At 39.7% G+C, this 15,242-nt stretch overlaps 1 protein-coding gene across 3 annotated transcripts in view; it reads left to right on the top strand.

Annotated features, from left to right (window-relative positions):
* The window catches only part of slc4a11 (solute carrier family 4 member 11), an 80,962-nt gene extending 69,362 nt beyond the window's left edge, over positions 1 to 11,600 (top strand). For 2 of the 3 annotated variants that reach the window (XM_015343858.2, XM_015343859.2), the window contains exons 12-20: positions 171 to 303; positions 1,570 to 1,643; positions 3,136 to 3,340; positions 3,566 to 3,672; positions 4,161 to 4,326; positions 5,963 to 6,136; positions 6,301 to 6,496; positions 6,875 to 7,044; positions 8,088 to 11,600. In XM_015343858.2, coding sequence (XP_015199344.1) covers positions 171 to 303; positions 1,570 to 1,643; positions 3,136 to 3,340; positions 3,566 to 3,672; positions 4,161 to 4,326; positions 5,963 to 6,136; positions 6,301 to 6,496; positions 6,875 to 7,044; positions 8,088 to 8,154 — 1,292 coding nt within the window. In that variant the 3' untranslated portion in view covers positions 8,155 to 11,600. The other variant, XM_015343860.2, reaches the window with a different exon arrangement.
* Positions 11,601 to 15,242: the final 3,642 nt, after the last annotated feature.

Genomic DNA, 15,242 nt, shown 5'->3' with positions numbered 1-15,242 from the left:
GTTGAGTTAAATTGAGTTAAAAACCTTTTTTGTAAAGAGCTGCCTCCTGTTCTCAGAACTAGCCTGCCCAGGACATGTCAGGAAAGGGCAGTGCTAAAAGTAAGCAGATTGGCAGTGCTGTCTGTTCTTGTGTTAACAGGGGGCAATGCTGACTCACAGTTGTCTTGCAGTTATCAGGGAGATCTGTGATGAGTATAACTTGAACTTCCCTGCCTTCTACGCCTGCATTGGCCTGTGGAACAGCTTCTTCCTCATTCTGGGAGGCATCTTCAATGCCAGCCTGCTGATGAAGCTCTTCAAACGGTCAGTCCGTCCAGCCTCTCCATCAGTCAGCCTCTCAGTTGGTTTTAGTCAGTCTGTTAGCCTCCAAGGCCCTGTCAGTGACTTTGTATATCTCAGTCAATTAACTCACACTGCCCCAACACTGTATGTTTCTATTTTGTTCTGAAGGTCTTGTATTCTGGAGTTCAGTTTGTAGCTTTGGAAATGTATGGGTGGCTTGCTGAAAATGCTTATACTACTGTATGTGTGTTTTTGGGAAGTGATGCATTTAGATACCTTTAACAGCTATATAAGACAATATAGCTGATCCTCTCATGTTGTAATAATCATTTATTTAACTAGATAATTAAGTTGAGAACAGATTTTTCTGTACAATGATGACCTGGCCATGAGGCTTCATACCACTGTAGCAGAGGAGAGAAGCAGTGAGAGAAAGAAAACAAAAATGAAAACAAGATTAACAGACATGAGCAGAACAGGGCTGTGCTAATAAGCATGAAGGTCAGGAAGAAATGTTTTATCACCACAACTGAAAACTTTCTCGGATATGCAGGTGGACAGTTTCAGCTCCCTGTTCCTCCTCCTTGTTCCAGTCATTAGCACTGGAAATCCAAAATAACTTGATCTCAGAGTCTGTAGTTGTTCCTGTGATGTTCAGTTTCCTAAAATAACTGCTTTTTAAAGTGTAGGATGGCAACAAAGTGCAATGCAAAAATGCAATAAATTATAAAGATATGAAGTGTCTCCTCAATTAAATTATGTGTAACTTAACATGGTATATTAGTAACCAAAACACAAGCACCAGGTTTGAAAAAGTCAAAGTACAAAGTACTTTGTGAAAGTAAACAAAGAAACCAATATGCTTTTATTTTTTCATGATTAGTAGTAGATCCTGAGTAGCTAGAAAGCACTAGAGCCCAAATGTTTTTAGATTTTCAGGTTATTCTTACAAAAACAAGTTTTTACAATATTTATATACCATCCAAAAATTTTCAATTCAAATTGACATGTATAGAACAAATCACTGATGTTAATGCTGAGCTGAAGCCTTGTTTTACATGTACTGTACAGAGCTGTGCAGAGCACCAGATTGCCTCTGGGGTTTGCTTTGGCTTGACTAAGTTATAGCTTTGTTTGGGGCTTTTCATCAGATAGAAGGAGATTAAGAAACTTCAAGGTGATGACAAACTATTGTTATTATTCAGTTCCATGCTACTGATGAAAATCCAGAATAATGTATGTCAGTGATGACTTATTTATTTTTCTGAGGATTATTTTGTCTTTCAGATCCACAGAAGAGGTCATAGCACTTTTCATTTCTGTTGCCTTTTTGGGGGATGCTGTGAAAGGCACCTTCAAAAGTAAGAACACATCTGTCTTTTTAACATACTACTCTTTTGTCAAGTCTTCTACAAGACCAAGCACAAAATAGACATCACAGTAGAAAATGAGTAGAAAGGAACACGAATGCTTAATGTTTCAGATAAAGAGAAGAGGGGAGAGGGGCTGTGACATTCCTCTAACAGAGAGGCAGTCTTAATGGATCTGAATGGGGATTAATCCTGCTTTATAACATTTTCTGGAGATTTTGAAATCAGAGAGGTTCAGAAATATCCATATTTACATTAGGTTAAAAAAACATTTGCATGATTTACTCATGTAATGATTGACTCTGGCACTGATTGACTCAGGTACAGTACAAGTGTTATTGGCACTTATTTGAGTACAAAAATAATAGACAAATATAAAATTCAATACAATATATCACAATATATTACTTGATCATTCTTCTGTGGCAATTGTAGAATTGCAGCAAACTGTTCACAATTTGTAAATGGAACTTTTAATTAAGGTTTGGGAGAAATGGCAGTAACACAGTCCTCCTTCAACACTGATGCTGTACTGTAGTTAGTACATCCTCCATGAAGTCACTTCCTGAAATGCTCTCAGGAAACCACAGGAAAACCCTCTCTCTTCCTGACTTTCATTTTCCTTTTGCACCTCCAGCCCCTCTCCCTCTCTGAGTGACCCCTTGGTTAACTGACTCCCTTCTCCTATGTCTAGCGAGTTATGCCATAGGTGCCCGTTCTTAACTTTTCAGTAAAGATGACATATGATCTGATTTGGTGTTGTTATTCCTCGTGAAACTATTCTGTGCATTGCTTATGAGCTTTAGATTGTTTTGCACACATGGTGTTATATGCCAGGGGTCTCAAACTCAGTTCAATTCCTGGCTCTCCTCATGTCTTCTTTTTTTTTGTTCCAATGTGAGTAGTGAATTAAATGATTAACCTACCGCTATATCTATATTTTTATGACACACTGCATGCAAGACTTTCTTAAGGTTTTTTTACATTTAGTTATTAAAAACATTCACTTCATTAAATTTTCATATCTAGAAAAACATCAGAGCCAGATTAGAAATATTGCACTAATGCAGCTAAACAAATAATTTGACCCACTATGTAACTGACAGCTCAGGTGGACAGACACTCAGGAGACACCAGGCTGTCCTGGACACCGGCTTATGCTGAGCGGGTCAGACAAGTACATTCTATAGTTTTATATTGAATCGTACATTTACCAGAATGCCTATATGTGGCAACACAAAGCAAGGTCCAATTTTTCCTTCAGCTAGCAATAGTTTCACTTTAATGTTAGTCATTGCTCAAATGTTGGTCTAATTTCTCATCAGGTACACATCAGGTTATTTTCTTATAGTCTGTGAGCTAAAGGAACAATGGTTTGCTTAGCCGAAGTGATGTTGCCTTTGCTGTTAAGTGCTGCTGAAATGATGACCCAGTATGTCTTCTCCAAGCTTCATGCTCTGCAATGTCTGCCCCCCTCTGTTAGTCTTCCACAAGTATTACCATGCCCCCTGGCTGCTGCTGAACGGGAGCACTGTGAGGGTGCCTGGACTGTCACCCTGGAACCAGAGTGAGAGCGTGGCACTGGAGGACCTCGTTATCCTGTGCTCCCGCGAGAGGCCAGTGCTGTGCCTGCTGCTCATGCTGGGGACCCTGTGGCTCGGCTACACCCTGTACCAGTTCAAGAGGAGGTGAGGCAGTGCAATTGAAAGGTCCTAATTTCAGCTGGAATAAACCTATTACTTGTTCCTTTGCCGCCTACACATATGGACAGAGCTACCCACCTGAACTACTTCATAGTATTATAAAGCTTATCTATTTCAATTAAATTAATTACCTATTTATTTCAGATTATAATGTGAGGAGATGTGTCCCTCCCAATACCTGACACTCAGTGTGTTTTTCTGGTTTTGTAGCCCCTTCCTGCATGCCAAAGTGAGAGAGGTGCTGTCGGACTGTGCTCTCCCCATCTCTGTGCTCATCTTCTCCTTCGTGGGTTCATATCTGTTCATCGATATTGACCGTCAGTATTTCCACACTCCTTCTTTCTGAGCCCTATATTGCTTAATTGGGCCAATATCATTTTATTGCAGTACATCTGTAGAAAGGGCTGTAATTGCACAGATCTGCCACTAGAGGTCACTTCACATCTTCTTAACTGCTGGTAGCCAGATCGGGATCATATTAGAACTGGTTAATTTGTATAAGAGTACAATTAAGTTTTGATTGGGTATAAAAGGGGTGTGCAGCAGTGGTAAATGTTTGTTTATACACCACGGCTAATGTTCCCAGTAGCTAATTAACCTTCTAGTATTTGGACTGTGGGAGGAAACTGAAGCACTGTGAGGCAGGAATGTTAACCACTGTACCAACGTATTTATGCCCAAATAATTTTAAAAAGAGTACTGTACAGTATATTTCTCCTGTTGTGTGTGAATCAGATAAATCTACTACACCAAAACATACAGTACAGGCTGTAAGAAGGCCTCACTCCTTTCTTGTGTCTTACAGTTCCAGTCTTTAATTTCCATGAGGGGAACCTATTCAACGTGGCTCCTTTCAGCCTCCTCTCTCCCATGTCTGTGCTAAGTGCCATGGGGCTGGGCTTTCTCCTGGCGCTGCTCATCTTCATTGACCAGAACATCGTGGTGTCGCTCACCAATGCCCCCGAGAACAGGTACCCGCTCGGAGCTGCTGCAGACCCTTTTTCTCCTGTCTTCTCCTTGTCACTTTGCACAGGCAACATTTATAAAACGTTATCACTTCTCTAAACAATAATGGTCTTCCCATAAAATATTCCTGAAAATAAAAAATAACAGATAAGATCTTATTCACAGATTAGTCAATTCACAGTCAGCTAATTCAGACAAACCTCTATTTTTTTAAAAGATCAAGTTTGTGCATGCCAGTTTGCAAAAGGTGTATAATTGTTGTTAGTCTGTTTACAGTATCTCATCATTATTATTTTTCCCTGCTGTAAGAATAGTCTACTGCAGACATAAAACAGTTTGAATTTTATAGTTAAAAATCTCATTTTAACTTTTATCCACATTGCACATATTCTCTTTAAAATAGCTCCTTGTAGGTTATAACAGCTCAAATATTTGTTAATCTCTTTCGTCTACCTGGTGTGGTTTCATTGTTGTCAGAGTGCTTGACATCTGCAGGGAAGATATTCAAGTAGGCAGCTGCACCAGCATGTGTCGGAACGAACAGGTAGCGGTTTATTCCACGCACATTCGAGGCCCCTCTGGAAAATTCTGGATCACTCAGATGACATCTTGTACCTCTAGCAACCTTATTTACTGCATCTCTTGTAGAAATTGCCCAGCTATTTACACTGGGGAAACAGGAAGGAGACTGGGAGATCGTTTCAGTGAACATGTCAGGGCTCTGAGGATCAAAGATCTCTCCAAGCCCATAGTTTCCCATTTCACCTCTAACGGCCAAGATCATACTGATCTCTTCATCTGCGAAAGAAGGGTTTCAGAACTCCTACTACAGGAAGACATCCAAAACCAAAATTATCCTGAAACTAGGATCACACCTTCCCCCTTCTCTCAACAGACTCGTTTCCTTCTAAATCCCCTCTATTCATTTGCAGGTTTTAACTTCACACCTCTCATCACCTCTCTCGGCTTCACACCACCTGAGTGTAGACTCTACTTCTCTCCTGCTCCCACCTCCTCTCCACTCCTGGCTTCTGTTCTTTCATACTTTTTCTGCTGCTGGTTTTCCTCTGTCACCACACCTGAAGAAGGCTCCACAGCTGAGACATTGTTTCTCTTTTCTTTTCAACTTGGAATAAAACTTTACTTGTTACTCTGAAGATCATTATTTTGTGAAAGCTGATTTATGTTCATTTCTAAGAATGATACAGGAAAATATAGAAAACGTACCACAAATCAGAAGAATGGGCCATCACATGAAAAAAAACAGAAAATAGAAAATAATCAAACAAAGTCTGAAAACAACATAAAGCATGACCACTCTGTCATAGTTTGTACAGGAACTAAATTCATTCTAACTGGTCTTCTTCCAATAAGATTAATTTCCTGGCAGCTGATATTGAGTAGAGCGAAACTACTGGCAAATATGCTATTTGAATGTTAAGAAACTGAAGCTACAGCAACTGATCTAGAATAATGAAGCCCATCTGTCATTCTAAGCAGCAGTATAATCAAATATCATCAATTCGTTTTTAACCCAGTTTAAATTATGACAGCAGTGTCTGCTATGATGTGCCAGCAGTTCTTGCACAAGTACGAATGCAGCATACCTGGAGGACTGAACCTGCGCTCTGTGTGCTTCAGGCTCCTAAAGGGCACAGCCTACCACTGGGACCTGATGCTGTCCGGCTTCATCAACATCCTGATGTCAGTGCTGGGGCTGCCCTGGATGCATGCAGCCTTCCCCCACTCCACACTGCACGTGCGTCAGCTGGCCTACGTGGAGCAGCGTGTGGAGGGGGGCCACCTGTATGAGACGTAAGTGGGAAACATGCTGTACACTGAGAATGTTACAAATGAAAGCACTATCTAGTAGGAATCAGGGTTCACCAAACTCGTTCTGAGCCACCTTCTCTAAACAGCTTTCATTATTTCTGCTGCTACTACTCTTGCAAGCAGTGCCTTGTGTGTGTTCCTTTCAGGATCGTCAGTGTGATGGAGACTCGCCTGACCTCTCTTGCTGCCAACATCCTGATTGGTGTGTCAGTGTTCCTGCTGCCAGTCCCACTGCAGTGGATCCCCAAGCCTGTCCTGTATGGCCTCTTCCTGTACATTGCCCTCACCTCCATTGATGGTAACCAGCTGTGTGACCGCATGGCCCTCCTCCTCAAGGAGCAGGTGATTAACGTTTATTAATTATAAATATGGTAACTTCCTGAATGCTTAATGCAAACATTTCCCCTGAGCCTTACTCAACTCTTACACTCTTCAAACAAGAAGATAAAACACAAAATAAAACAGAGCAAGAGGGCATCTTAGACTTGTGTAGTAGTCTATAGTACAGGGTATGAACTCCTTTCATAATTTTTACTGCAAAACTGACATAAGAAGATAGGATACTGGTTGTAATAGGCAACTGTTGAGTTGCAAATGAGGAGGCCATTTGGCCCATTTAGCTTTACTCTCTAGATAAGAGAAAAGGCATTTTGACTCAGTGGCTGTGAGTGGGAAATGTTCACTTCTGAGTGATGTGACGTTTATCTCTCTGTACCCTAGACCTCCTACCCGCCCACCCACTATATCCGCAAGGTGCCCCAGAGGAAGATCCACTACTTCACGGGGTTGCAGATGCTGCAGTTGCTGGTGCTGTGTGCCTTTGGGATGTACCCCCTGCCCTACATGAAGATGATCTTCCCTCTCTTCATGATCCTTCTCATCCCCATCAGGTACCATGCCCACCTTAATATGAGCCCCAAAAGGCCTACAGTATGTCAATTTGATTAATAGATTGTGTATCCTGTATTTGTTGACATGATCTGCCCTTTTCTGCTTCTGTCCAATGTCCTATGTTTCAGACAGATATTACAAAGACTATGCAGCTGGGGATCTGCTTTACTCATTTACTCTGTAAAGTTACTGAAACAGCACCAGTGTGACCACTTTGTAGACTGGGCAGTAGTGACTACTTGGTCATAGCATTACAGATTCCATTGCTGCTTGTAAGAGTTGGGGTTTTAACTTCAGTATTCTGGCTGAATTCCACTCTGGGATTGTTCAGTCTGGTCTCCATGAAACTCTCCCTTAAGTCTGTTGGGGTCTAAATTTCTCCTCTGATCTACTGTGAAGTGGGGCTGCACTTCTGTGGTGGATATAAAGCCTCCTGTTTGTGAAATTCTTTGAGATCCTTTATGATCTATAAATGCAAGGCATTATTATTAATTCTTATTAACAAAAATGTAAAGGCTCTTTATATGCAGCTGTAGGTAGGGCCACCATTTGTCTCAACCCTCCAACACAGGAAGTGCAGGTGATAAGGTCAGCATCACACTCCAGCTGGCCTATTACTTCCAGAAGGATTAACCCCCCACTACTCATTCAGAAAGCTGGCTGAATGGACCTGGGAGCCCTCTGGAAGGAATTAGAGCAAGATACATCACCTGCTCCTACGTGGGATTGAACCCAGGGCCTTCTGGTCAGGATCTAAACACCCTTGCCATCTGACCTACCACGGCTCCATATGCGGCTCTACATAGTTTAAAATAATGTGGTATTCTGTTGACTTTGCACTTTCTCTCCATATTGTTACTGGCTTTCTCCTAAAGATGTGCTGTATACTGTAGGTTAATGGGCAGCCCTTAGTTGTAATCTCCCTTGTACCCATTGCCTGCACTAAACTAAGTGGTACAGTAATTGAAAACAGACAAATGTTCTAGAAAACAGCTGTCCCAGTGAAGCCTGACTAAGTTCCTTCTCCGGTTCTTCTTCGCAGGAACTACCTGCTTCCCCAAATCATTGAAGCCAAATACCTGGATGTAATAGATGCACAGCACATGTGAGGATAAAGAACTGACTAATGCATGGCTCGGACTCCAAAAGGGCAAAAAATTATATTTCTAAATAAATAAATTGAATATTTTTGCTATTTGTGTGACTGAAGTCCTGGGACACTGAAGCCTGCAGGGAAGCAAACATGAGATTGAAACATTTTCCTTACGTTCTCACCTGTTGCTACAAAGCATCCCGGGACCTACTGGGTGCCCAGGTGTCCGGCTGTGTGAGAAAGTGTGATTTACATGGGAATACACAGAGGCTGGCCACATTATTAGGACCCAGTTAAAGCCACAGAAGTGGGAAGAAGAGATGGGTCCCCACAGTACTGGCAGTGCCGAGTCTTTGCTGAGATGTCTCTCCTTCCTGGCCTGTCCTCATACCCAGACACAGGCCATGGTTCTCCAGACCAGCCATCTCATAATTCATTGCCTAGACTTGCATTTCCAAAATTTTCCAGACCTAAGGGACAAATTTTAAACAGTTGTTTGTGTGTCAAAAGATTCTTCTGGAGTTATATTTGATAGTTGAAAACTGGAAACATTGCATAAAAATGTTATTGTTTTATCATTCAGGAGGTAACTGCTTTAATGCTGGCTGTGTAGTTTCCAAAAGCACTCATGTCAGTCAGAGAGCGCTGGATCGTGGATCGATTTCAATGTCTCGGACAGAAAGTAACTAGTGATCACTATCACTATCAATGATAAAGTGCATTAGAGCATTTAAATCCTTAATTGTGTTAATAAGCAGTTTCAGGCAAAACATCCGTATTCATTCTCTTTCTGAAATGTGTCCCTATTCTAATTTTTGGAAAGCAAATGTAGAAGACATATATTGATTACAACAGAAACATTAAGTATGAAGTTAAATTCTGTACAGTGCAGTCATAGTTATTTTCTTGACATGAGAGGGATATTTTCAGTAAGCCATCTGATGTTCTGTAAAGAACAGATTTGCTGGGGTCTTCTTGGTACTTAGTTCTTAGTATTATTGCTATAATCCCAGTATGCTTCGGATTGTTTAAGCCAGTGTTTGGTGCAGAGGTGTCATTCTCGTGAATATAGGCTCAAAGGCCCTGTTAAAGATGAGAAAAATGCTTCTCTATCAAAAGAGTGAAAGGAACTAGAGAAATGAGAAAACCGTCAGGCGATGTAGTCCATGTGCTTGTAGGATGGCTAGCAAATGCTGAACATGTAAAAATTGGGTTTGCTACCGTATGTAGAAAACTAAAATAAATAAAGTGAAAGTAATTTAGATAAAAATACATTTCCTTTTTCATTATATAGTTTATTTGCCTGGCTTCAGACATGGTAAAAGAATGCAGAGAAAAATGGTTTTCTGATACTCAACTCTGAAACCAAAGGGCAGATTACCTAAAAGTAGTTTTCATTACATCTTATTTTCCCAATTTGAGGTATTAGTGCTTCTTAAGTACTGCGTTTATATGAAAATTATTTTTGGCACTTTTGTTATTTATTTGGGCTGAGAATATCACAAAGTATATGAATCTGAAAATTATAACAATTTGATACATACAAAATATAGCAGCAGTTTATTAATTTATAAATTGATATAATATTTTTCTTTTCCATCTCTCTATTTGGAGCTCTAGTGCTTTAATTCAAAATGACAGGGAGAATACCAATTTATTGGAATAAAGAATTATTTATACCTCATTCCTCCTAACTTTAAAGTCAGAAATTTCAGGTCCTGTGGTTTTAGTGTATTTGAAAGCTAATATATATATATAGTACATGTATGTACTGGATAAAGACATGCACCATTCCCTGCGGTGTATTAGTGCCACAGAAAAAAAATATTATTGCGTTTTTATAAGATAACATTCCATTATTCCTTGATACTCATTGCACTATAACAAGAGTTTTTTTTCCACATTTATTGTTTCATTCTGTATCATTCCAATTTGATAGTATGGACTTTTGTGTTGAGAAGATGCTGAACATTTCTTTTGCCTTTTGGCTTGTATGTAGCATTAAAACTGAATCAAGACACATTTCCTTTTGAAGTGCACTCAGTTGTCCATGAGGGGATGGCATTCATTAAAACACAATTAATTTACAAGCACATGGCCTTCAGAAAGAGCCTCCTGTAATGTTTTGTAACATATCTATGGACATATCTAAAGCACTTGTTTTCTGTTGACTCTCCACTGCTCTGTTTACTGTATGTAGTTGCCGGTGCACTAGATGCTCATCAGACTGTAGTGGGCTGAGCTTCTGCTGGGATTTTTCCTACAGTTTATGGAGGGTCTACTCTGCTACCAAAGAAAGCCCAGACACGTTTTATCAAGTGCATAGCGTATATCATGAGAGACATATTTTTGGCTGAGTCTGAGTTTCTGCTTCTTTGCATTAATGAAGGCTAATAGTCTTTACTCCAACCACTGCTAGGGGATCAGGAAGAAACTGATGCTGTACACAGTACAGCAGTGGCATGATGGCATGAAGACAAACTACAGTAGCTCCTGTTCTCAGAAGTTTGTCCTTCCTAATATGGAACATTTCTGAAGGGGGGAGTGATTCATTTTTACAGCAAATACTTTGCTTTAAAAAAACAGTAAATGGTTTAATGTAATGTATGTTTCTTCAGGCACTTATTATTTCTTCAGGTCACTCATACTGTACGAATAACAAGAAAAAGACTAAGACATTTCCCGAAAAGAGTAGCGGTGTTACTCCAGCATCCTGACCAAATTTCCCATTGGCCTTTACTAATCATGGCCTCCTAATAATCCCCGTCTATGAACTGGTTTCATTACTCTGCTCTCCTCCCCACTGAGAGCTGGTGTGTAGGGAGTGGACTGGTGCACTATGGCTTCTGTCGCATCATCCAGGTGGGGCTGCATACTGGTGGTGGTGGATGGGATCCCCATTACCTGTAAACTGCTTTGAGTGGAGTGTCCTGAAAGAAAAATGTTATATAAGTGTAAGGAGTTTTTATTTAGTAGGCAAATAATGTTTTTTTAAAGGTTGTGATGCTTTTTTAAAGGTCACCAGTGTGTCATGTTTATTAGTCTTTCCAATCATGCTTAAAACAATCCCAACACTCAGCTGAGCTTCTCATGTCCTGATAAAATGTATGATAATATTTTGTGCTTTTTTGTTCTCCTGTAGTGCTAAGCTGTATTGAATTGAAACCACCCAGCCATTTGTGTTGGCTAACATTGTGTACTGTGTTGTCCTATTGTTTAAGGCAACTTTTTTCTGTTACGAATGTAAAGTATAAATATTGTATTATACTTACAGAGAAAATAAAACAGTATCATAATGTCTGAATCTTTTTCAGTAATAAGCTATATTTATAAGATGCAATGCACAAATCTAGAAAATCAGAAAAAAATCACAAGAAAAATGGGATGAACCCAGCAAATTAATGTTCACTGAAAAAAGTTATCATTTTATATTGTTTACTTAATAAAAATACATTGCTGAGAGATATTTGTTGTAATGTTTTTTTTAACTTAATGGAGTTTATTAAACAAAAGGTTTTAAGAGAAGGCGGGTTATCCTCTCCTCAACCAGGTGAGATTCTTCAGTAAAGCTCAGTGTTTGAATTCCACCTTCATTGGGGTTTCTGCACCAATTACTCAGATATTAGACATCCATATTGTTACAGCTCTAGGTGACTAGGGAGTGTCTCTTAGAGTTTAGATAAAGATTGTTATACCTGGCAGAATAAACATTTCTAGCGTAAAAGCAGAGTGGATGTGTGCCGAGATGTGCAGTCCCCTGCTCAAAAACAATTGTAACGTTGATCTTGGTATACCTATTGTGGGTTAACGATTTTCAATGAGCAGTACACAAACACACCATATGAGATCACATTAAGAGCACAGAGAGGAAAAGAGAAGCAGGAGAAAAGAAAAAGAGAGAGAGAGACAAGAGGAGTCAGGAGGAATTGGAACTTTGGAAGGTTACTGCAGGTAAAAGCCCCTACTTCATGATCATCCAAACAAAGCCTAACTGGAGTTACAGTATCTGAACCTTGCTAGGGGACTTTTAGGGAACTTGGCTTTTCTGAGTAAAAGATACCTCGGTTAGAGATGTCTTTCCTGCTAAGGGTGCATTTTTAGAATATGGAGCCTTTATTTGGTGGCATCTGGGCATTGTGGCAGACAGATTTAACTGCAGGTTGTATCACATTTACTTAGAAAGGCAGCTTATCTCTTCTTTGGCCTTAAAAGTTTAAGGAACAAGTAAAGGTTTATTCCATGCTGAAAAGAGAAGAAAAGAAATAGCAATTCCACAGCCAAAACATTGTGTTTCTTTTCTTCTCTTTTCAGCTACCTACTTGAACTATTAAGAGTTTAATACTTAGTATAAGTCTGGGGGTTTTCTGAGCAATTAGGATGTTAAGCCTCTGAAATGCCTTTTTTGTAAATACTGTATACATTGAGTAACTTGTTGTATGTTAGAGTATGTAGCATAGAGTATGTTGTAGTCTGTAGCAAAATTGAGATTTTTCCTTGTTAATAAATGTTTTTTAACTGTGTGTGCCTGGATGATTACTCTTTTCACCAATGTTGTACCGGAGAAATTACTTACAAGGTGGGGGTTATGATTAATTACTTATTGACTAATCTGCTTGGTCAATTCTTGATTTTCACCATTTTTGTAACCCCCCAATTGTAAAAATATTTATAGTGACTAGATAATTTCAGTAAACATGCAAACATGCAAGGAATGGTTATTTAATATTTTAAAAAAGTATCACGTCGTGTTTTAAAATTGCTATTGGTACTTATTGGCTTATAAGCTCTGACGTTGATATCTTTTTTGCGGTTTTGACATACGTTTTGAACATGTCCCTTAATCTCAGCCGTGGAAACACAAAGGGTAAGTGTAGCTCATTCCAGCAGCTCAGGTCAATCGATAAGACAACAGAGTGCTAAAACAAGAAGCACACTCCTGGTAATGGATTATACTCTTTGTTGAACAGCAGATCCGATACAGGGATGAATAAAATGGCCTGAGCCAGCAGCTCGCAGACAGACAGGTGGTATTACCCAGCACAGTGGCAAGTATTATACAGACAGGAGCAGAGCCATCAGGACAGGGCAGAACTGTGAAGCAGGAATGCACCCAGGTTCACAATTAGTTCAATGTGGGAAGCTCTGGGACAAGATACCCGTGACAGAAACACAGACACCCCTTACTTACGGCTGGACTTCATGCACCAAGAAGCTCATGACACAGAAGGCTGATATTTATAAACAGTATGTCTGGTGCTGAAGTTCTCAGTATACACAGTTCAGTATATTATTTATTATTGTTTGACACTCTTGCCTAAATTGTCTGATATTTTTGGCAATTTACAATGTTGGTTATTCTACTGGAGCTCAGGGGTAGAAGAATGATGCCTTTCACAGGCCCCTTAACCTGTCCAGTGCTCTCATCACTACCACTAATTTTACATATATTTACAGACTTGACAGAATTTCGTTACTTAGGAAAAAGGCACTTCTGTGAGTAGGCATTCCGCAATTAGCACCTCACGATTGGCCAGATCTTTTTACCTTCCACTTTATATGGGCTGGTGTAGCACAACCCAATGCTGCTTCATTGTGTTTCAATTCAATTCAACTTTATTGTCATTAAACTTACACAGGTGCATAGTATAAAGAAAAGTGTTTCTCATTAGTCACTCAGGTGCAGTATATAAATAGGACAGAAGATAAGACAATAGACAGTAACATAATAGCAATAACAGTAACATGTAACAACATAACATAAATAACATGTAATCAAGTAATCAAAACTGTGCAAAATTCCGCAAACAGAGAAAATATAACAGGACAAAAACAGTGCAAGGTAATTCTTGGAACAGTGCAAAAATAGTATGGTTAAAAATAGTATGGTCAATTAATATTAAATATTATTACGACCGGTACAGTTTTACTGGGCTATCGAGGGGACAGTACAATTTCGGCTTACGTGTGTGTAGTGGTGTAGGAGTACAGTCATTGTGGGTACAGGAAGACGTTAAGAGAGATCATGGTGGGAGGGATTGGGGGCGTCAGCAACTTGACAGCTCTGGGGAAGAAGCTATTTTGGAGTCTAGTTGTGTGCGACTGGAGTGACCAGAACCTTCTGCCAGATGGTAGGGGGACAAACAAGTTATGACTGGGGTGAGTGGGGTCAGACATAATTTTGGTGGCTTTTTTCAGACTCCTGGTGTTGTATATTTCCTGGATGGATGGTAAGGCACTGCTGATGATGTGTTGGGCAGTTTTGACCAGCCGCTGTAGTGGCTTATGGTTGGATGCGGTGCAGTTGCCGTACCAGACTGTGATGCAGCTGGTCAGTATGCTGACTAGGTGCATCACACTCTTTGTGTTTGTGTTCAGCACTCTGTTTGTTCAATATCAATATGTTTTTGTAGCAGTGCTAAAGCACTGGCTTTGTGAGTGGCCCTTGTCCTTGCATCCATCTCAGCAGAAATGTGTCTTGAAATGTGCATTGATCATCCCATTTCAATCTGTGAAACATGGAGCTCCTTGACCTACTCCATTGAATCAGCGCACAAGGGCAGGAAAGAAAGGAAGGAGATTAACACAGGAAAGCAGAATCAGATAAACTGTGGATGATATTTGTAAGAAACAAATATATAAAATGTTGAATCTACCAATGAACGTGGATTGGATTGTTTTGAATTTAACAAGCTTCCCAAAGAACCATTTTGTCTTATAAAATAAAATATTCATTGTTTGATTCCCACAGTATTTTTTTAAATTCAATAAAAATGAAGCTCTGAGCAAGAGGCAGAGAATATACTTTTCCATTAGATGGCAGAGTCCCCCTAGTTTGCTTGATGTTAATTTAAGTAGTCAATGCAATAGAATAGGTATTTCTGGCAATAATATTCATTAAAATTTGAAAAATGTAGACAGACTTATTTTCTGCCTCCTCTCTCTCCTACATCAAGATTCTCAAGAGCCTCTATGTTTTCACTTAACAACTAATCACCACTCTCAGGCTTTGAAACACCATGTTTCCAGTTTTAGTGTGAAAGCATCCCTAAGAAATTGAAAAGTATCACCATAAATCTCACGAGAGGCTAATTAATCTATTAAATT

The sequence above is a fragment of the Lepisosteus oculatus genome, chromosome 1 (genome assembly GCF_040954835.1).
Source record: "Lepisosteus oculatus isolate fLepOcu1 chromosome 1, fLepOcu1.hap2, whole genome shotgun sequence".
Classification (NCBI taxonomy): Eukaryota; Metazoa; Chordata; class Actinopteri; order Semionotiformes; family Lepisosteidae; genus Lepisosteus; species Lepisosteus oculatus.
The sequence above is the reverse complement of the archived record's forward strand: the minus strand, read 5'-3'. Positions and strand labels throughout refer to the sequence as shown.